We start from the raw sequence: 22065 nt of genomic DNA, 5'->3' as shown, positions 1-22065 counted from the left end.
TTACACCTGCTCCCTTTGTTGAATAAAACCACATAGAGGTAGATTTTAATATACAATTCTTTTTCAGTGGGCTACTCATTCTGCTCAACATCAGGTGCGATCATTCACTATTTCAAATTTCCTGTACACTCATGTATACTTGTTTTTTTTTGTTGTCGAAAGCGGCAACTTTCAGTAGTGTTGTATCAACTGTTTATGACATTTGTTTCATTAGAAGCCGAGTTATAGTGCCAAGAGTGACAGTGTGTTTTGATGAACGGTCAGAAATTCAGTTTCAAACAGAGAGCTGCGATTGACTTTTATATTAAACTTGGGCAAAGTTTTACCAAAATGCATCAAATGCTTCAAAAAGCATTTGGTGATGAATGCTTATCCCGCACTCAAGTTTACAAGTGGTTTAAACGATTTCAAAGTGGTCGTGAGACACTTGAGGACGCCAAAAAGCTAGGCAGTCCAAAAACTGGACTGAGCGAAGTTAATATCCAAAAAGTGCACGATTTCATCAAAGAAAACATGAAATCATCTGTGAGAGTGATTGACGATGAATTGGGGATTCCAAAATCAACTGTGCACAACATTCTGACCGAGAGTTTGGGGTTTCATAAATTGAATTTGCGATTTGTTCCCCACAAGCTGACCGACGACCAAAAAATGTATCGAATTGAACACTGTAAGGACCTCATTAAAACCGCTCATAAGGACTCAAACTTCCTTGAAACGATCGTTACCGGTGACGAAACATTGTGAGTATGAGCCCGAAATAAAGCGCCAGAGTGCTGAGTGGAGACTACCAGAAGATGGGCATCCGAAAAAAAAGTCGCTTGGAGAAGCTAAAAGTAAAGACAATGCTGATTTGTTTCTACAATTCCAAGGGCATTATCCACAAAGAATTCATTCCACCTCGCCAAACGTTCAATGGTGAGTTTTATCTTAAAGTTTTGAAGTGATTGATAGCAAGAATTCGTCGCATACTGCATGAATATTTTGATGCAGACAACTGGTCAGTTTTGCACGATAATGCACAATCTCATCATTTGAACATTGTGAGACAGTTTTTGAGCAAAAACTAAATTTGTGTGTTGGATCACTCACTGTATTCACTTGATTTAGCACCCTGTGACTTCTTTCTCTTCCCCCAATTTCATTTGCCGATGAAAGGAATGCGATACGACACCATTGAAAACGTTCAAGCAGCAGTAACCATGATCCTCGACAGTATCCCAAAAACAGATATAAAAAACTCATTTAACGAAATAATTGACCATGCCAAACGCTGTAGTGAAGCTGAGGGAGAGTATATTAATTGAAATGAATAATTTGAATAATTATAATTGTCGTGTGTTTTATTTTCTATCAAAAGTTCAGTTTCTTTTTGGACAGAGGGTGTATTATGTTGAAAAATTGTCTGTTATTGTTGCCAGTTTTTCTGTTTTGCAGGATGAAACTTTCGAAGAGGTTATCTTGCAACATGGTGCATCACGAGAAGATTACAACAGGACAGAGTCAGAAGCTTCAAGGGGTTCTCTACATTCTCTATATGCATGCTATGTGAAGATTTCATCCACGTCCTTCAGTTACCTGACTTTGAGCATTTTCTGCAACATCATCTTGCATTTAGTGTTCTAATTAATGTCTTAATTGCATTCAGACGGCAAATAAAAAATATTAACTACTAATATAAATAAAACAGCAAATTTTTGCTCAGTGTACTGCATCAGCAGATAGTCACTCCACAAGAATTCAATGAGAATTGTTGTGGAGTTAAATTTGAAATTTAAATTTTCAGTTCCACTGAAAATAATGTAATAGTTTAGCTATAATTACAACATGCTTCATAGTCTGAGTATATCTATTTATTTAGCTTTAAATTTTTTCTGGAAATGAAACAAATTTCACGGTTCCTTACGTGAAATCTTGAAGAATAACCCGTGCAGGTTTGAAAGATACTTCAACTCCTGTTTGATTTTTCTGCTGGTTTTCCCAGTCCAGGATATTTGCAACATCTTTCTCCTTTACTTGAAAATTATCGCAACATCGTACTGCAGCTTCCAGAAGAACACGAATAGAAAATGGAAGTCGATCTGAAAACATAAGAATAGTCATCTTATATGATGAAATCAGTAAATATCACTTTGCATCGCAACTGAAATAATATAATTTTATAAAATTTCATAATTAATATGAAATGATTAATCAAACAAAAATAATCTGTATACAGTTTCCTCTCATAATTTAAGGCAATGTAAAGGTTCAGTCTGACCTTTACACAATTTGGAGAAAGTCTCAAACTTTTGTGGATTTTACCTAGCAGCCAGAATCAACAAATATGATTTATAGCTAAATTAAAGCATGGATTAGGTTTCAACCCAACACAACACATGGCAATTTTACTTTAACAGTGCAGCAGGTGTCCTCTTAATATAATTTCTGAATCAGCATGATTCTTCTTTTGGAATGTATTAAATAAAAAAAAGACATTTAAATTTGGTTGATAGCGATTTACTGAGAAAAACAATTTTTTTTTCTGCAAATGAAACAAATGAAATTTGATACTGCCTATTATGACAAATAGGTAGTATTCATCACTAAAAGGTGGTAAATGTTTCACTAAAAATATGGAATGAACCTCATGAGGACAGGTTGAAGATTTGTGGGTTATAGAAATTGGCTGCCAGGCAGTAAAAGGATAATATGATTGAGACATACAAATTACTAAAGTTTTTACAGGATTTCATATAGAGGAAATTTTTCAGAACAGGTCTGATGGTGGTGGTGGGAGAACTAAGGGGCCATCCTTGGAAACTGAGCAAAGGTTAGTTAGCATGGAGTGCTAACTAACACCACTCTCCAAGCAAAAAATCTAGTCCTGACTAGATTTTTTGCTTGGAGAGTTGTGAATGAGTGGAACAGGCTGCCAGAGTTGGTTGAGTGCCATGAATGTGGAACTCAAAGCAAAGCATGAGACATTGCGTGAATATTGGATAGTACTTAGCATGATGTTTAGGACTTCACTCAATGAGTCTAAGAACTCTATGGAAATGCACATGTAATAATAATAATAATAATAAAAGACAAATATTATCAAAATTCTAATGAATCCAGCTAACTACAAGTGGCCCAACTTCTTTCTGTTGAAAAAAATAAATAAAAATCAGGACTGCTAATGGATAAATACATCTAGAAAATTATCGATAAACATCTCCTTTCAGTCAGAAAATCTCCAAGGCTTAATTAATAGGCCCTTGTGGTCTGCCACAAGGGCCTATTAATTAAGCTTCCATCATTTGGTCTGTCCCGTGACGTCTGCAACTGGGTTGCAAGTTTTCTCACTGGATGCACATTAGGTGCAATGGTTGATGGTTCCTCATTTTCTAAGTATGCAACAAATGCTTAGGTCCCACAAGGTTCTGTCTTCTCACCTACCCTGTTTCTTCTATACATCAATGATCTGCTCCAGTTGACTGGCAATCTAATAAACAGCTTCACCGATGACAGTACATTACATTCTTCCTTCTTAATCAGGAAAACTTAAGCAATTAGTATGGAAGCAGGTAAGTTGGTGTGAAGGCACCCATGAGGTGAGTGAGTATGCAAATGACCTAGTGCAGAATCTAGTCTCTCTCTAGCATAAGTATTGAATAGGGTAGACAAATGAGGAAGTAAAAGTAGATAGGGGGCCTAAAGGGATGCTGTAATTTATGTATAATAATGCCAGAAGTATTAGGAACAAGAGGGAGGATTTATTGGCATTGGTTACTGCAACCTTGCCAAAAGTTATAGGAATTAGTGAGACTTGGATACAGCAGATGTAGTTACACGGACAGGATGTGAAGGGTTTAGTATTTTCAGGGAGGATAGAGAAATAGGATGGGGGAGGGGTACTATTGATGATAGCAGATGAATTGCAGCCAAAAAAGCTGTAATATAGGCTGAGTGAGAGGCTGGAGTTGCTGTCTGAAGCCATTGGGTATATATATGTTGAATTTTTAGTTCGAACTGCTTTGGTACAGTTATTGGAGAACTAGGGTTTGGATGAAGGATGAGGATTTTGAGTGGAGTGAGAAATAAAATCACTCATCCCGGTGAGAATCATTTCTGTTATTAGGCTGAAGCAAATGCTAGGAGTGGAAGTAATAATCAGACCGTGGAAACAATGCATAAAAGATCCAAAGGTCATCCCAGTTGGCACTGTTGTAGTGCCACAGGATACAAGGCTGTGAATGATTAGGAGAAGGCCAATCTGTAACAAAGGAAACATGTACAAGATTATGCTCAGACTTGCCAAGAGGAGATCGAATATCAACCTGTATTTGGAGGAGGAGCTCGTTAAGAAAAGGTCAGGTGTTAGACAAATGAAAAGGATTATCTGGAATTCTGGTGAGTTCATGGACAATTTGTATCAAATCACAACTAATAGTAGGTTTCGTTACCTGCTTAGTCTGTGGAGAAGGGAAGCCAGTCAGAATTGTTAACATTGAAATCAGTGAGGAAGATTATCTTGCTGTTGGGTAGTTCGATTGCATGTAACTGACTTTCAGAGAAAGGTAGTCAAAGGAATCAATGAAATCATTGGAGAATAGTAGAGACAGCAAATGAAGGCAATAAAGTGAAATAGGGAGATCTTGAGTCAAAACAGATAATGTAAAGGGGATCCCAGGTCCGATAACCTTTGGCATGGGATATCAGGCCTGACAAAAGACAGGATCCACTATTCTTGCAAAAGGTATCACGGAAGATGTAATGAGGAAAGCTGAGGTGAGAAGCTGTTGTGGTTCAATGATAAATAGTATACTGGGTTTGGATGACAGTAGGTGGCATGTACATTACTGATACTGGAATTAAGGCCCCTGATGTTAGTGAAGTCAAATATAAAAGATTTTGTTACTGTGAGGAATTCTAAGGTTTTTTTGAAGTGATTTTGATGTTCTGAATTTTTTTGAGGAAGTTTTTTTTTAGCCATACTGACTCCGAGATTTTTTTGTATTGTTGATCATAGTCATGAGTAAAAACTGAATGAAAAATTAAGAAATAGGAAACATACATCAGTGATGAAGGACTCAGATGTTATTTTTCCCTCACAGGGAGTAACCAGATTTCAATCCATGTGTGGCCTCAGGTAATGCAATTACGAGCTATTTTCTCAGGCTCTATCCAGACACAATTTGGCAAAGTAAGTAGCAGTATGATTGCTCATCAGTTGAGCAGGTAGCTTCCTGAAGAGTTACCATCAGGTTCAGCACTATATCCTACCTGGCTGCCAGCATGAGAAACAGTTGTGTGTGTGCATGCGCACGCACGCGCACACACAACTTTTTACAACACCGCATAGACTTGTATATGTGTATATACATAGAAAACTTTGACAAAGGCATACATACATACAGCCTCTATTACATTATAAATTTTCAAAAAATATCCAACATCTAACTTGGTATTTAGTTTATATAAATAAATTATTATATAGAGAATGAAATTAAAAATCACTACCATATCGTGGGTCTCTCAACAATAATAAATCATAGTACTTGTAGTCATTTCCATTCACATTAATGGTCTTCAATAATTTATGGAATGGATTTGATGACACTGAAAGTAAAAAAAAAAAAACCATAAGTAGTTATAATACACATGAACATGTAAAATGAAAAGGAAAAAAAAAAAATCTTTAAGTATTCTGAGTCAAAAAGTAAGAGTGTGTATACACACACACACACAAAAAAAAAAAAAAAAAAAAATGGGATTACAATGTGCAAATGATATAAAATTATTTTTCTATGCAGTATACTGTATGGTACTGTAATGAAACATGAGAATACTCTGTGCTTACAGTAAAATACTAAACTGGAAAACATGGAGCAAGAGCAATTCTTCAAAGCTGTTGCTTATTAATTGGAGAATTCATCAAAAGAAGCAGGGGAGGATAGATAATCAACAAATTCAGGAATTGCCATCAAGTGTGCTGTTGATGGTTCAACAGATCCATAACTTGTAGCAGGTCTCATCGTCAGGGAATGACTGAAAAATTTATACATTACAGGCTTACGTTTGCACAGGCTCCCTTTTCCATTCTGCATAAATTTCTCTGTAGCAAACAACTGCAGCTTGCATCATTCTTAAACTCTCCATGTCGAGATCCAATTTCCTTAAACAACCAAACTGCCTTATTAACAAAAGCAAATGCATCTGTCAATTTTTTCACTGCAAACGTTTTTCGGAGACTCTGCTTCCTGTTCTCATTCTGCTTTTTTTCTCTCTCTTCTTCTTCTGTATCTTTTGTTCTAACTCTCTAATTCATGTTATAGAGATCCATAACTTGTGGCAGGTCTAGCCTCATCATCAGGGGATGAATCTTGTGAATCTATGAACATATATTTTTAGCAGCTTCTTCTAAGCACCATTCATACACTCTGCAAAGGTGATCAGGATGCAGTATAAGGCACAGGCAAGAAGGGTGACTAGTATGGTAAGAAGGATAAAGATAATTATGAGGGAAAGCTAACTAATGAGGCCAAAAGAAAGTCTAAAAAGTTTCTTTTTTGCTTTAAAGTAAAAGGAGGAATGACTGTGGAAGGATAACTTTAAAACATGCTGATGGTGGGGAGATAACAGACCCAAACCAAATAGTTGAATTACTGAGGTCAGCATTTTGCAGGAGTATACCATCTAGGTGATAACATTTGCAATGCCAGACAGATGTGACATTAACTGATATAAGAATAGAGGCTGAAGAAATGGAGGTGCTAAACATGTGGTAAAAGCTACAACATTGTCAGATCTTATATTTATATATCTATCTTCTAAGGCACTTTTTACTGTATCAATCCACCTATATCTTGGTCTTAATCTGGATCTTTTTCCTGCCAACCTGGCAGAGAACACTTGTTTGGCTAATCTTTCCTTGCCCATTCTGTTTAAGTGACCATACCACCTGAGATTAGCTCTGCTAAGGCATTCCTAAATGCTGACAATATCAAGTTCTTTCCTAATATCCTCGTTTTTAATATGATATTGCCATTGATGCCATCTGTTCACGCCTAATCTTTCTCAGGACTCTTATATCTGCAGTCTCTAGTCTTTGGTTTGGTGTTTGGTCAAGTGTTTTACTTCTGATCCAGCTCTCAGATCCATAAGTTAAAATTGGCTTGAATGCATACAGCTAATTTAGTGTTTTGACTAATTTCTCACTTTTTCCATATAAATTTATTCAGTTGACTTCCTACCATACAAGCTTTGTTGATTCTGTTGTCTATTTCCATATTCAATTTACCATCTTCACTAAAAATCGTGACTAAGTAGCTGAAATGTTTTACATGTTCTATAGGTTCTCCATTCACAATGCAGCTGATATTTTCAATGCTTCTGCTAATTTTCATTATCTTTGTCTTGTTATTACTGACCTTCATACCATATCTATCACAACAGTTATTCAATTTAGTCAGGGAATCTTGCAGACTTTTAGCGGATTTATTTAGAAGTATAACATCATCTGCATAAAGCAAGGAGCTGACATTAACATCTCCAATTTTGATATTAGGTTTAATACCTCTTTCCTTCATAGTGTAATCCATATAGATAATGAATAACAGAGGTGATAATATACATCCTTGTCTGACACCAGATTTTACATTAAACCAGTGGTCGCCAAAGTGGTCAATATCGACCACCAGGGGTCGATATAACATTGTTAGGGGATCGATTTGGGCTCAGGGTCGACAAAAAAATATAAGACATCATTGTATGGGTAATATTTAGTTCGATTAACTTGCATTGGATTATCTCCATCCTGAATGACAACGTAATTAAGAGTGAATCGTGGGAACAGTGACATGAATAGGACCTATAAGATGGAGCAAGGTCATGAAAATAATTACAGAGGCCAAAATGACATATTTACCAATAAACGGATGTCAGTAGTTCCCGCCCGGCCGGCGTGGCAGGAGTGAGATTGCAACACGCACGTGGTTGCAATCTCACGTATTTGATCCCAGTCTCATTTTTGCGCATCGCATCGACATACAAGTGAGCATTAATGTTCTAAAATTCATCAACATACATATTACATAATATTAAAATTACGTAATAGTAAAATAAAGGGGGTCGATAAAAAGTCAAGAAACTCTTCAAGGGGTCGACAGTCAAAAAAGTTTGACAACCCCTGCATTAAACCATCTCCCTGTACTTCCTTCAATTCTAACTGCTGACTTACAATTCAAATAAAGACTAATTATTGCTTGATATATATAATGATCCACTGACACCATGCAACTGTAGCGTTTTGAATAGCTTCTCTCTTGGCATCTTGTCATATGCTTTTTCCAGATCTACAAAACTTAAATACAGATCTTTGTTATATTCCCATGACTTTTCAACTATTTGTTGTAAAGTGAATATCTGATCCTGACAGCCTCTATTTGGATCTAGCTTGTTCCTCACCAAACTTCTCTTCCACAATCCTTCTCGACCGTTTCTCAAGTATACTGGCATAAATCTTACCAGGAACACTCATTAGAGAAATACCTCTGTAATTCTCACAATCAGTTTTATTTCTCCTTTTATATATGGGTACTATGAGAGCTCTACTCCAATCATCTGGAATTCGTAAAATTTCTCTAAAATCTCTGTAAAAACTCTGTAAAATTTTTATACCTCCATACTTGGGCATTTCTGGTCTAATATCATCTACTCCATCTGCCTTTTCACATTTCAGACTTTTGATGGCTTTTTCTACTTCATGTATGGATATGTATTCCTGATTGCATGCCTGGTCAGTGTTTTTTATCACCGTGCTGTCATCACTGCTAGTTTCATTTAGCAATTTTTCGAAGTAATTACTCCATACTTCAAGGATATCTTTTTCTCCTGTTTTTGTGTCACCTTTATCATCTCAATTCCTTTTACAGCACTCTTTCCTCCATTTCTGAGCTTCTTCAACAACTTCCAGAATATCTTGCCACCTTCTTGATATTTATTTTCTATGTTCTTACCAAAGTCTTCCCATGACTTTTGTTTAGCTAGTTTTACACAGTGTTTAGCTTTCTTACATTTGTCTCTATATTCTCTAAGAGCACAAGCTGACTTATTTGCCAGGAACTTTTGATATGCTTTCTTCTTTTCCTTCACTGCCTCTTTAACTTCCTGTGTCCACATAGAACTCTATTGCATAAATTGGAACAAATTGGGATGGATATGACCCTGGCATTTGGATTAGAGAACAGATGGCGGGAAGCTATCAAAGAGTGGTTTATGGAATAGTTGAATCCAAGAGAAGGCAAATGACCAGTGGTGTACCACAGGCTTGGTACTTGGTCCTCTATTGTTTAATTTGTATATCAATGATATAGGAAATATTCAGTTGTTTACTGATAATGCTGAACTGGAAAGAGCAATGGTAAATGAAGGTAATGCAGTGATCCTCCAGGAAGACTTAAACAGACTAGCAGTATCAGCAAAGGTAAATGACTGCCAGCTTAATGTAACCAAGAGTAGATGGTAGTTGGAGAATTAAGTAGTAAGGGAGCCAGAGAGATATGTAGCAGAGTAGAGCACCCTCTTAAAATGAGTCCTTGAACTCCTTGTAAGTGTCATGTAATAGTAAGAGTCAATGGCGCACTCAGGATTTAACCTTTGGGGGAGAGTTGAGTAGACGATTTGCGAATACACACTGCGCATCGCATACGGCCTATGACTGAGCATCTGCAGTGATCGCTAATTCATAAGTAGTAATAGAAATAGAAGACACAACACAACATAAATAAAAAAATGAATTTTAATTAGGAAAAGATTTTTGGAAAATATTCTAGTGGTTTTTCCTTTTCTTTTTTGGGGGGGTCGGGCCCATTGGGCACCCCCCTCTGGGTACACAATGGTAAGAATAATAATTAGGGATGTGCCAAAGCATGATTTGGCCAAAGCACTGAATACTGAATATTCAATTTAAAATCCAAAGCACTAAACATTCGGCAAAGGTATACTGAATTAAATTTTACAAATGTTTCTAAAAAATAATAATAATCATCATTAAAACTGATAAAAAATTTTAATGGGTGTATTTTTTTGCTAAAAGCATTTGTTTACAAATCTAATTTGCAATGTTTAAAATTTAATTATGTTTCAGCCGAATATTCAGCACTTGAGCCAAATTGCAGAATGAAGAAAGATTAAAAAAAAGATGGGTAATAATAATTCACCTAATCATGTGTCTACACAAAAATAAATTAGTGCGTGTAGAGAGAGAAACTGTGAAAGTTTTGAAAGCTGGCCAGAGAGCTTATGAGAATACAATCTTCATCACCAGAATTGCCTTAGCTTGCACTACTAAAAAGACAAGCAAGCTGTTGAGATGTCTGTATATTCGCCTTTTGATTAAGGTTTCACTGGCCTGACAGCTGTTTTGAACTGTTGTCATCAAAGATCAAGCAGAAATCCTAAAATAACAAGTGTCCACATTCCATACCAAAGCAATTCTGTTTCAGAAAACTGCATTTTTCATAAATGAACTGCAGTCGGTACTTAAGAGTAATTATCAAAAGAGCCTTTTCTTAACTCAAGAAAAGTTTTTTTAAGTAGGGCAAGTCAAGGCAACTCCCATAAAGAGGAATGCATTCTCAAACTCTATTCAAACTCTTCAAGTTTCTATATTATTATTATTATTACCCAAGACCCCCATGTAGTCAAAGACTCATCTAGGAGGCCCTTTTATCAAACACACAGCTCATCATACTGTGCTTTAAACACACTCAAATTCTCTGCAGACACCACACTCTCAAGCAAGGCATTCCAATCATTCACAACTCTGCATGAAAAAAACCTGCTTCTCACATCCCACCCTTATACAGCTTCCAGGGATGACCTCTGGTTCTCCCCTGATCTCCCACTATTTTCTGTAGAACCTCTCCAGCATTGATCCTATAACAACCCTTACTAACTTTTAGGTCTGTATCATACCTCTCCCTCCTCCTCCTGTCCACAAGACTCTGCAGGTTGCATCTTCTCAATCCTTCCTCATACTCGACATTCCAGAGGTTAGAAACTACCTTAGTCAGTTGCCTCTGGACCCTTTCCAACATCTCTTCATCCTTCTGAAAACCCGGTGACCAAATCTGGGCAAAATAGTCCATGTGTGGCCTAATCAAAGCCTTATACAATGGAACAAGAATATCCCTACTTCTACACGTCAGAGTCCTCCATATCATTCCCAGAAGCCTTTGTGTTGTATGTATCCCCTAAATTTCATATCATTATCCACTGTCACCCCCAGATCTCTTATTTCCTCCACCTTCAACAATATATCATCACCATGCATAAATTTTGCATCCCATTTTTGTTTTCCAAATTTTGCAACACTGAAATCACATCCCCAATCACTCAATTTATTCATGTCTTCTTGTAAGGCCACAACATCTTCTCTACTCTTCATGGTTCATCCCAACTTTGCATCATCTGCAAACAACTGAATATCTCCATTCAAATCTTCACAAATATCATTAATATATGAGTTAAACAGCAATGGCCCTAAAACAGACCCCCGAGGCACACCACTAGTAACTTTCCTTTTCCTGGATATCGCTCCCCCATACACAACTTGTTGATACCTGTCAGATAGCCAGTCTCCAATCCAATGCACCAATTTAATATCCAACCCCATCCACTCTAGTTTGACTATCAACTTATCATGCAGTAATCTATCAAAAGCCTTTGCAAAATCGAAGTATATTACTGTGTATCCTTCTCCTCTGTCCATGGAAGCAGTCACCTTATTGTAATAAGTAAGTAGATTACTAAAACATGAACTCCATCTAGCAAATCCATGCTGTCCATCAAAGATAATACCATTGTTGTCAACCCAATTCTGGAACCTAGTTCTCACAAGCTTCTCCAACTACAACACCTGACACACAGATAGGACTATAGTTTGATACTTGAGTTCTATCACCTCCTTTATGAAGCAGCACAATCTTGCCCTCCTTCCACTCCTTAGGAACTTGACCGAGTGCAAGACTTGTATTAAAAAAATATGTCAAGGCCGGCATCAACTCCCTGCACATTCCTTCAGAATATGTGGTGATATATTATCAAGTTACACAGCCTTATTATTACTATTACTATTATTACGGGCAACTCCAGGGAGTCATTAGACTCATCGAGGGAGGCCCCAAATCATATTCATCACAACTATTTGACATTCATACAGTATCTATCATACCTTGCCTTAAACTCATTCACTGTCACAGCATCCACCACAGACTCAGGGAGCGCATTCCACTCAGGCATTCCACGCATTCCACTTATTTACATCTAGTTTGCTCAACTTCCCATACACCTCTTGCTCACTTACACTCAGTCTTTCTTCCCTATCATCAACTGTGCATCATCATAATCACAGATATTCAGCTATGTAATAAGCATTTATCTTTAATGTCTCCTATTTCTGTTTATTTTCCACTGCCAAAATGAAGATTATTAGAATCCTCATTGATAAAAAGAGGGAATAAAATTTTGCTTTCACGAATGAAGATGCTTCAATTTAAATTAGTAAGATATTATAATGGAGGACGACTATTAAATTATTTCAGGAAATAACAAGTATAATAAATATTAACATTTTTAAATATAAACATTTTTGCTAGTTGTTAGTGCCTGCATGCACTTATCATAGTTTTATGTTTCCATGTAGATGTCAATGTAACATTGCCAAAATATAGAAAGTATTGATAAAAATTAATAACGGAAAAAACTCACGCGCAAAGATTATTTAATAGCATAATTTTCGCCTGTGTGTCACAGGGATCTTCAGTACATTAAGCTCAAATTAAACAATAACTGACAATTCCAAAAAGCGCCACCTAAGAAGCTGGTGTAAAGATAACTAAAAAGTTCAATAAATTTCCTAAAATAAATAAATAAAAAAATCAATACAATAAAAAGTTAGGAAAGATTAGCTGGTTTGTAAAGTGCTATCTCCCATAAAGGGGATAGACATAAGCCATTGGATCTGTTTAAGTTAGAAGAATGAAGTAGAGTTTCACATGTTTCTTTATAAAGGCGTTCCATGAGAAACTGACTTTTGTGAAGAACTCTTGTCTTTCTCCAATGAACTCTGTGTCTAGTGAAGATGGCATGTTCTGCAAGTCCAGACTTTTCGGGTTTAAAGTATTCAATATAAGATTGGTGTTCTTCTAGCCGAATAGAGGCAGGTCTTCCCGTTTGTCCGAAATGAAACCGTTCTGTTCTTGGACCACTGCTGTTTAATCTGTTCATTAATGATATAGGGAAGGATCTAAGTGGAACAATTCATTTGTTCGCTGATGATGCAAAGTTGGGTAGGGCAATAGTGAATGCAGAAGATGTCAAAGTCTTGCAGGATGACTTAGATAGATTGGAGTTCTGGGCTAAGGAGAATGGATGTCAATTTAATGTGACAAAATGTAAGGTTATGCATTTTGGGGTGAAAAGATTAGCAGCAGTATACCACATTGGTGGAACTGTACTCCAAGAGATCGATGAGGCCAGGGACTTGGGAGTGTTGTTGGATAAGGAGATGAAGTTTAGGGGACACGCTACAAAAGTAGCTAAATCAGCTCATCAACTCACTTGGTTGTTGAAAAATACCTTGACGAGCAGAGGCAAGCAAGTTATTGTACCTCTGTACCGAGCCTTGATAAGACCTCATCTCGATTACTGTGCCCAGATTTGGTCACCTCGGTTCCTTCTTGATGGGGAGGAGGTGGAGAGGATCCAGAGGCGAGTGACTAAGATGATAACAGGTCTATGGAATGAACCATATGAGAACAGGTTGAAGATTTGTGGGTTGCAGAAACTAGTTGATAGGCAGAGGAGGGGAGATATGATTGAGACATTCAAATTGCTAAAGGGATTCTATAGGATTAATTCAGAGGATATTTTTGAGATCAGGACTGATGGTGGGAGAACTAGGGGACACCTATGGAAGCTGGGCAAGAGTGTGGTTAGCAGGGGTGTTGGAGCTGGGTTCTTTACTTTTAGAGTGGTAAATGAGTGGAATAAGCTGCCAGAGTCTGTTGTGGGTGCTATGACGGTGAACGAGTTCAAGACAAGGTATGATAGATACTGTGAGAATGTAATTGCATAGTTGTGTGGACATGATGTTTAGGGCCTCCCTCGATGAGTCTAAGGACTCCTGGAGTCGCCCAAAATAATAATAATAATAATAATAAGATAATCCACAAGAGCACGGAATCTGGTAGACACCTGGATGATTAAGATGTGGAAGCTTGTCCTTAGGAGAAGTGAAAAAAGGTGGAGATTTTTCTAAATCGAAAGGCAACAAAAATACAATCCACCTAAATTGTATGGTCTTCCAAAAGTTCATAAACCAGGCATTCCGTTAAGACCAGTCATAGATTGTATAGGTTGCCCCACTTACAAAATCTCAAAATTTTTACCAAATTTACTCTCTTCTTCAACTAGAAGAACTGATACTTATATAAAAATTACTTTGGATTTCAAAAATAAAATTTCAGATCTTCATTTGGATGTTTCTGATATCATGATCAGTTTAGATGTTGTTTCTTTATTTACATATGTGCCTCTTTCAGAAAGCATTGAATTATTACAACAGGAATTTCCTTCAGACATTGTAAACGTATTTGATTTTGTAATAAATTCTTATTTTTCTTTTAAAAATAAGTTGTATCAACAAATTGAAGGAACAGCAATGGGTAATCCTCTTTCTCCTGCTATCTCCAATTTCTTTATGGAACATTTTGAACAATGTATCTTTGACAACATTTCTCCCAGACCTACTCATTGGTTCAGATATGTCGATGACATTTTCGCTGTATGAAATGGTTCTTCGGATGAACTTCAACAATTTCTCACTAAGTTAAACACATTTCATCCTAGGATCAAGTTTACCCTAGAAGTAGAATCAAATAAGCAGTTAGCCTTTTTAGATCTTCTAATTCTTTGTCAACCAGATGGTAACCTACATTTCTCAGTTTATAGAAAGAAGACTCATACATGATATCCATGTGGAATCTCATCACCATCCCAGTCAAAAGGCAGTAACTATTAAAACACTGGTTCATCAGGCCCACTCCTTTTGTTCTTCAGACGATCTTTTACAGAAAGAACTACAATACATAACTTCGTCCTTTCTATCTAATGGTTATAAGAATTGCTTCATTAAAAGAACTTTGAGTAGTTTTAATATGTCTTTCTCTTCAAACACAGAAGAAATAATGCGCATTACTATCCCAGTAACCGTATAGCAAAAGTTGTAAAACCACTGAATATTTTTGTTGCCTTTCGACTCTTTAAAAAAATCTCCACCTTTCTCACTTCTCCTAAGGACAAGCTTCCACATCTTAATCATCCAGGTGTCTACCAGATTCCGTGCTCTTGTGGATTATCTTATTTCGGACAAACGGGAAGATCTGCCTCTATTCGGCTAGAAGAACACCAATCTTATATTGAATACTTTAAACCCGAAAAGTCTGGACTTGCAGAACATGCATCTTCATTAGACACAGAGTTCATTGGAGAAAGACAAGAGTTCTTCACAAAAGTCAGTTTCTCATGGAACGCCTTTATAAAGAAACATGTGAAACTCTACTTCATTCTCCTAACTTAAACAGATCCGATGGCTTACGTCTATCCCCTTTATGGAAGATAGCACTTTACAAATCAGCTAATCTTTCCTAACTTTTTATTGTATTTATTTTTTTATTTTTTTATTTTAGGAAATTTATTGACCTTTTTAGTTATCTTCACACCAGCTACTTAGGTGGTGCTTTTTGGAATTGCCAGTTATTGTTTAATTTGAGCTTAATGTACTGAAGATCCCTGTGACACACAGGCGAAAATTATGCTATTAAATAATCTTTGTGCACGAGTTTTTTCCGTTATTAATTTTGTATCGATAAGGCTACTGAAGGTATAGCTCTTTTAAAACTTATAGAAAGTATTGATTAAAGTTTTCTTTTAATTAATATTTAGTATACGTTGTAATTTCCTGAAATAATTTAATAGTCATGTGTTACCAATGTATAAGCTCATCAACAAGAATTATAATGGAGGATATTATAGATTCATTATTATTTTATAGCCAAATGTAGAAAAAAGATACTTAAAACTTTTGAAAATTTACCAGAGTTTGTAAGAACATGACCATCTCATATGCTTTATAGTAATTTATCAAAAGGAAAAAATGTTTCTACATTTCTTACTTTCCCCTTTTTCCATATTTTGCTATAAATTATAGATAATTCTGAATATTTTCTATTAGTGTCTACGTTTCTATTATAGTGACATATATTAGCTTCTGAGCTCCACTGTTTAATAAAATATTAAACAGTGGATATGATTTATGATAAGCTGATATTTAAGTTGCAGCACATAAGTCTGGATGTGAGATTGGTCAACTGAAATCAGGATTTGCTGTCTGATAGGTATCAGAGAGTTGTGTATGGTGGAGCAGTCTCAAGGAGAGAGAGGGTTACAAGTGGGGTCCCACAGGGCTCAGTACTAGGACCTATATTGTTTAACCTTTATATCAATGACACTGCCAGTGGATTGCAAGGGGATATTCAGTTGTTTGCGGATGATGCGAAGCAGGGGAGGATTATTAGTAATAGTGCTGATGTGGTAGCCCTGCAAGAGGATTTGAATAAGCTAGATAGATGGGCAAATGAATGGGGGTATCAGTTTAATGCAGCAAAATGCAAGGTCTTGAGGTTTGGGAAACATCGATGGGATGCTGCATACTCTATGGGAGGAGTTATACTGGAGGAAGTTGGGGAGACAAGAGATCTGGGGTTGATGATTGATAGAAACCCGAAGTTTAGGGGACATATTGCAAAGGTGGTGAAGGTAACACAGAGGATTGCTGCAATTATGAGAAGGACACTGACCTGCAGAGATAAGAGGGTTATCATTCCGTTGTATAAGCTCTGATCAGACCACATTTGGATTATTGTTCTCAGATTTGGTCCCCAGGATTTGAAGGGGATAAATTAACTGTGGAAAGGATACAAAGATGGATGACAAAGATGGTTTCAGGACTGTACAAGGATAGTTATGAGAATCGGCTGAGGGAATGTGGACTGCAGAGTTTGGCAGATAGAAGAAGGAGAGGTGATATGATTGAGACTTTTAAACTGTTGAGAGGTGGTTACAGGGTTGACACTGGGGAGTTCTTTCACTTGGTTGAACAGCGGGAAGGAGTGATGACAAGAGGCCTTCCCTGGAAGTTACGAAAGGAAACTGTGAGCAAGAGGGTGAGGAGTAGTTTCTTTGCATGGAGGGTGGTTGAGCCGTGGAATGCATTGCCTGATAGAGTGGTGAGGGCGAGAACAGTCAATGAGTTTAAGGAGTGGTATGATAGACTTTGTTTCTTAGGGGGGGGACCTCCCCTTGATGAATCTTGACAACTTTATGTTCTTAGGAAGGACCTCCCACGATGAGTCTTTTGACTCCATGGAGGCCTGAATAATAATAATAATGATTACACACTACCTAGAGATCACTTATAATGAATTCAACTTTCTACAATGTTGAATAAGCTTTTGTCTTCTCCAGAGCTTGTATTTATTTATTTTTTTTTTTTTTTAAACTTGATGAATTCGAAACCCGGTGTTTCAGATTGGTGATACTTACTCAATGCATTAATAAAAGGCGAATATACAGGTGTGGGATAGAATTCATGTTTAAATAGAGCAACCATGGAACCTCCGATTCCAGACTTATTCTCATAAGTTCACTAGTAAATTTTCAAAACTTCACTATATTTTGTATTTGACTATAAAGTACAGATGGATCTGTAATATCCTCCTTTACAATATAATAAAACTAATAAAACTATCATTTCATAGAGAATACCATATTTAAAAAAGAATGCAAAAAAAAAAAAACAGAACAAAATATTGCACTTATTTCTCCAAATAACAAAAATATTAACAGAACTTATTTTAAACTGTGAATAAAGAATAATTATAGATTTAATAATCAAAATGAATTTGTGATAAATTATTATTAAGAAAGACCTCCAGGGAGTTAGAGACTCATCGAGGGAGGGCACATATTACACACACCAGCTATCATACTTATTTTTAAATTCATTCACACTGCTTGCACTCACAACATCCAATGGCAATCCATTCCAATCACGCACCACCCTATGAGAGAAAAATCTAGCCTCGCTCCCTCCTTAGCAGCATTCAAATCTCGGCTTCCAAATATGCCCTCTTGTCCTGTCTCCACTCTCCATAAATGGAAAAATTCCATCAATTGAAATCCTGTATGACCCTTTCAGAAGTTTGTAAGTCTCAATCATATCATCCCTCTTTCTCCTGTTTGCTAGTGTCTGCAGTCTACAAATTCTCAACCTCTCTTCATAATCAGTATTCCACAATCCTGATATCATTTTTAACACTCTCCTTTGCACTCTCTCCAATATATCAGAATTACAATGGAAACCAGGAGACCAGACCTGTGCACAATAGTCCAAGTGAGGTCTTATCAAGGCCTTGTAAAGAGGTAAATTGATATCCTTATCTTTACATGTGAATGTTCATTTCGACATTGCAATTATCTTTTGAGTTGTATTTGCAATCTTTGCCACATGGCCTCTGAACTTCAACTTCCTATCTACTAACACTCCAAGATCCCTGCCCTCATCAGTTTCTTCTATCATAATCCCGCCAATATAATACACCACTGGATATCTAATCACGCCGAAATGAACGACTGTATATTTACTGACATCACTTTCCAATGCCCATAATTCCAGCCTATTCAAATCATTCTGCAAGTACTGTTTATCAGCAGCATTTCTGATTACCCTACCTATCTTTGCATCACTAGCAAATAGCTGTATGTTGCTTGTCAAATCCTTCCCAATTTCAGTAATGTACAGACTGAATAACAGTGGACCAAGCACTGATCCTTGTGGTACACCAATTGTTACCTTAAATCTTGCGGACTCACATCCCCTGTATACCACTTTTTGATATCTGTCAGTCAGCCATCCTCTTATCCATGCTAATATTCTATAATATACACCCATTTTCTCCAATTTATGCAACAGTCTGGCATGCTGTATTCTGTCAAAAGCCTTAGCAAAATCCAAAAGTATCATGGTGTATCCATTCCCCTTGTCTAGTTCAATGGTAACATTGTTATAGAATGCGAGCAAGTTGCTAAAACATGACCTTCCCTTAGTAAACCCATGTCATTCATTGCAAAGTAGAGAATCACTGTCAACCCATTCCTGAATGCGAGCCCCTAACCAATTTTTCCAAAATCTTCACTACCACTCCTGAGATAGTAATTGGTGCATAGATGGATACATCACTCTTTGCACCATCCTTGTGCAATGGAATTACCATACATTTCTCCCATTCCTGTGGAATCTTCCCTGTTCTGAGACTCATATTAAACATCCTGGTCAAAAGAATAGCCAGTTCAGCTGAACACTCTTTTAGCACACGTGCTGATATCACATCAGTCCTTATTGCTGAATTCTTATTCAATTGTGCAACAGCTCTAATACCACATCCTCATAAAACTGTGTTTCTTCATCCAATGAAGAGAGAGCAGTGAGCTCAATGTTGCATACACTAGGTTGATAGCTTTTAACAAACTCTGAAGAACCTCTTCTGCATCTGCAACCCTCACACCATCTAGATTTAGAAGAGTTATTCTTTCATATTCATTCTTTCTTTTACTTGCAACATATCGATAGAATTCTTGTGGATTGTCTTTAACACACAGAGCCAGTTTCTTTTCATACTCGGACTTTGCTTTCCATACAACAGTTGCAACTATTCTAGCCTACTGCTAATAATGTTCATAACGGACGTCATCCTTATGTACACGATATTCCTTCCACATCGTCATTTTCCTATGAATCTCTTACTTAATAAGATTACACATCCATTTTACTCCCACCCAATTTATTCTTTCAAATCTTGGGGCACATTCTGATATTGCATTATTTTAGTATTGTTTAAATGCTTCCCATGCATTGTCGATATTCTTTCCATCCAGCAACTGATCCCATTCCAGTGAACTCAATATACTCCTCAATTGGTCATAATTTCCTGCTTTGTAGTTCAGCATGTAACTTTTTCTGAATGGAACATCCATAAACTTAGTCACTTCCCAAGTGAGTACCACATGATCACTGTCACCAACTGGAGGCAAAATCTAACTGAAACGCCCTCTGACACTATAATCAAATCTAACCCTCTTTGACCTCAAGTTCCTTCTGTCACATGCTGCTTGAGGAAGTTGTCCCGCAACAGCTCAATAAATGCATTTTCATTCTTCTCATGAGATTCTACTGCTATCAATCAATATTTGGATAATTAAAGTCTCCCATTGTGATTATTTATTTCACGCTTATCTTTTTTTTTGCTGATGCATTTCTTAATCAGGTCTGTAACAACACCCCACTATGTGATTGATCTTGTCAGATTCCATCTCACACCAGATGGCTTCAAACTCACTTCCACATGAAATATTCTTCGTAGTAGTAATGTCTCAATCATAGGTCTCAACTCTAATTGGATTCAAGTCATCCGATATCATTAGCAGCATGCCCAATGCTCTCCTATTCTTCCTTAAAATACTGTACCCTTGACACTCAATATCAGTTAGTATGTCTGATTCTGATAGGTCATAATTCACTAATACCTACAATCTGAGGTTGCAATATACTGACTAAGGCAACAAACTCTACCCCTTTGTTTCTGATACTCTTAGCATTTGTGTACAGACATAATAATCTACCTGTTTGTTCTTTTGTACAGTCTTGTCTGCAGCCTGGCTGACACAGTTGGACAACTTTGAAATCTCTATTCTTCTCTAATGCCTTATATATGTAGACATCTTTGCACACATTTGATGGGTCCAAACCAAATGAACACAAAGCCGAAATCGTTTTCTCTCCTCTTGAACATTTCCATGACAAACCCCATTCCCATCATTAGCATTGTTATATAACATTGCTGCGCTTACATTCACACCATTCCTTCCTTTATAATTTAGTTTCCCTGACTCTCTGATATAGGATTAGAATATATCTGACATAGCTATATATATGATATATCTGATACAGAATTATAGAATTATGATATACGAAATGAATCTTTCAGCATTTTTGGAGCAGCATATGTCTGGTTTCTTCATTAATAATTTTGACTTCTGAAACAAGTCAATCTCTTTCAAGGAATAAGCTGGTAGTCAGAGCCAAAAGAAATTTTCTGAGAAACTGTAATATTATGCTGTTTGTTGCTATTATTTAAAATGTCTTTTCTCTATACTTTATATACCGTTATTCTAATTAGGTGCGTGCTTTCTCTCTCGTAGTCTTTCTCACTTACTCTACTGCATGTTATGTTTATCCACCTTTCGTATTTTATTAGTCGTATGCCTAAGAACTGAAAATTTATTTGTAAGACTGCGCCATCAGTATTATTTATTATCGGCAGAAGACTAAGTAACACGTCCAGTAGATTTATCTTTCTCCCTCTCTCAGTAGCACGAGCTCCTTCAACAAAGTTTATATATACAGTCATGGTTCTCTAAGTAATAAAACTGCGCTTTTAATGCCTAACTTTTCTGAAGGATGAGATTAGGAGAATGGAAGAGATGAATGCAAGGTGAATCAGAGAAGCAGTGAGAGAAAGTTTTGGGAATGATAGAAGAGGAGAGAATAGAAGCAGTAGGAGAGAGAGATGTTTGGGAATGATAGAAGAGGAGAGAATGGGAACAATGGAAGAGGGAATGAGAGAGAGAGAGATGGAAATGATAGAAGAGGTGAGAATAAGAACAGTGGGAGAGAGGGAATGAGAGAGAGTTATGGGAATGAGAGAGAGTTATGGGAATGAGAGAGAGTTATGGGAATGAGAGAGAGTTATGGGAATGGAAACAGTAGGAGAGAGGGAATGAGAAGAATGTGAGGGAGCACTGGAACCAGGGATAGAGTGATGTCAGGAAGGCAATTAAGTAGGGAAACACAGAGAGGAAGTGTTAGAGGGGAGAGAGAGAGAGTGAGGGATGCAGATGCATGGGAGCAATCGAGGA

The 22065-nt window shown here is 36.9% G+C and overlaps 1 protein-coding gene across 4 annotated transcripts in view; it reads right to left on the bottom strand.

Annotated features, from left to right (window-relative positions):
* LOC150098931 (cytoplasmic aconitate hydratase-like) overlaps positions 1-22065 on the bottom strand; it is a 373379-nt gene that overhangs the window by 335957 nt on the left and 15357 nt on the right. For all 4 annotated transcript variants that reach the window (XM_090405009.1, XM_090405006.1, XM_090405010.1 and 1 more), the window contains exons 2-3: positions 5488-5586; positions 1907-2081 (exon numbers count right to left, since the gene is read on the bottom strand). In XM_090405009.1, the coding sequence (XP_090261135.1) occupies positions 1907-2081; positions 5488-5586 (274 nt within the window). The remainder of the gene's footprint in view (positions 1-1906; positions 2082-5487; positions 5587-22065) is intronic.

Source organism: Typopeltis vanoorti, chromosome 15, assembly GCF_054136105.1.
Source record: "Typopeltis vanoorti isolate ZY-2024b chromosome 15, IOZ_Tvanoo_1.0, whole genome shotgun sequence".
Taxonomy (NCBI): Eukaryota; Metazoa; Arthropoda; class Arachnida; order Uropygi; family Thelyphonidae; genus Typopeltis; species Typopeltis vanoorti.
Note: the sequence above shows the minus strand (reverse complement) of the source record. Positions and strands in the feature narration are given on the sequence as shown.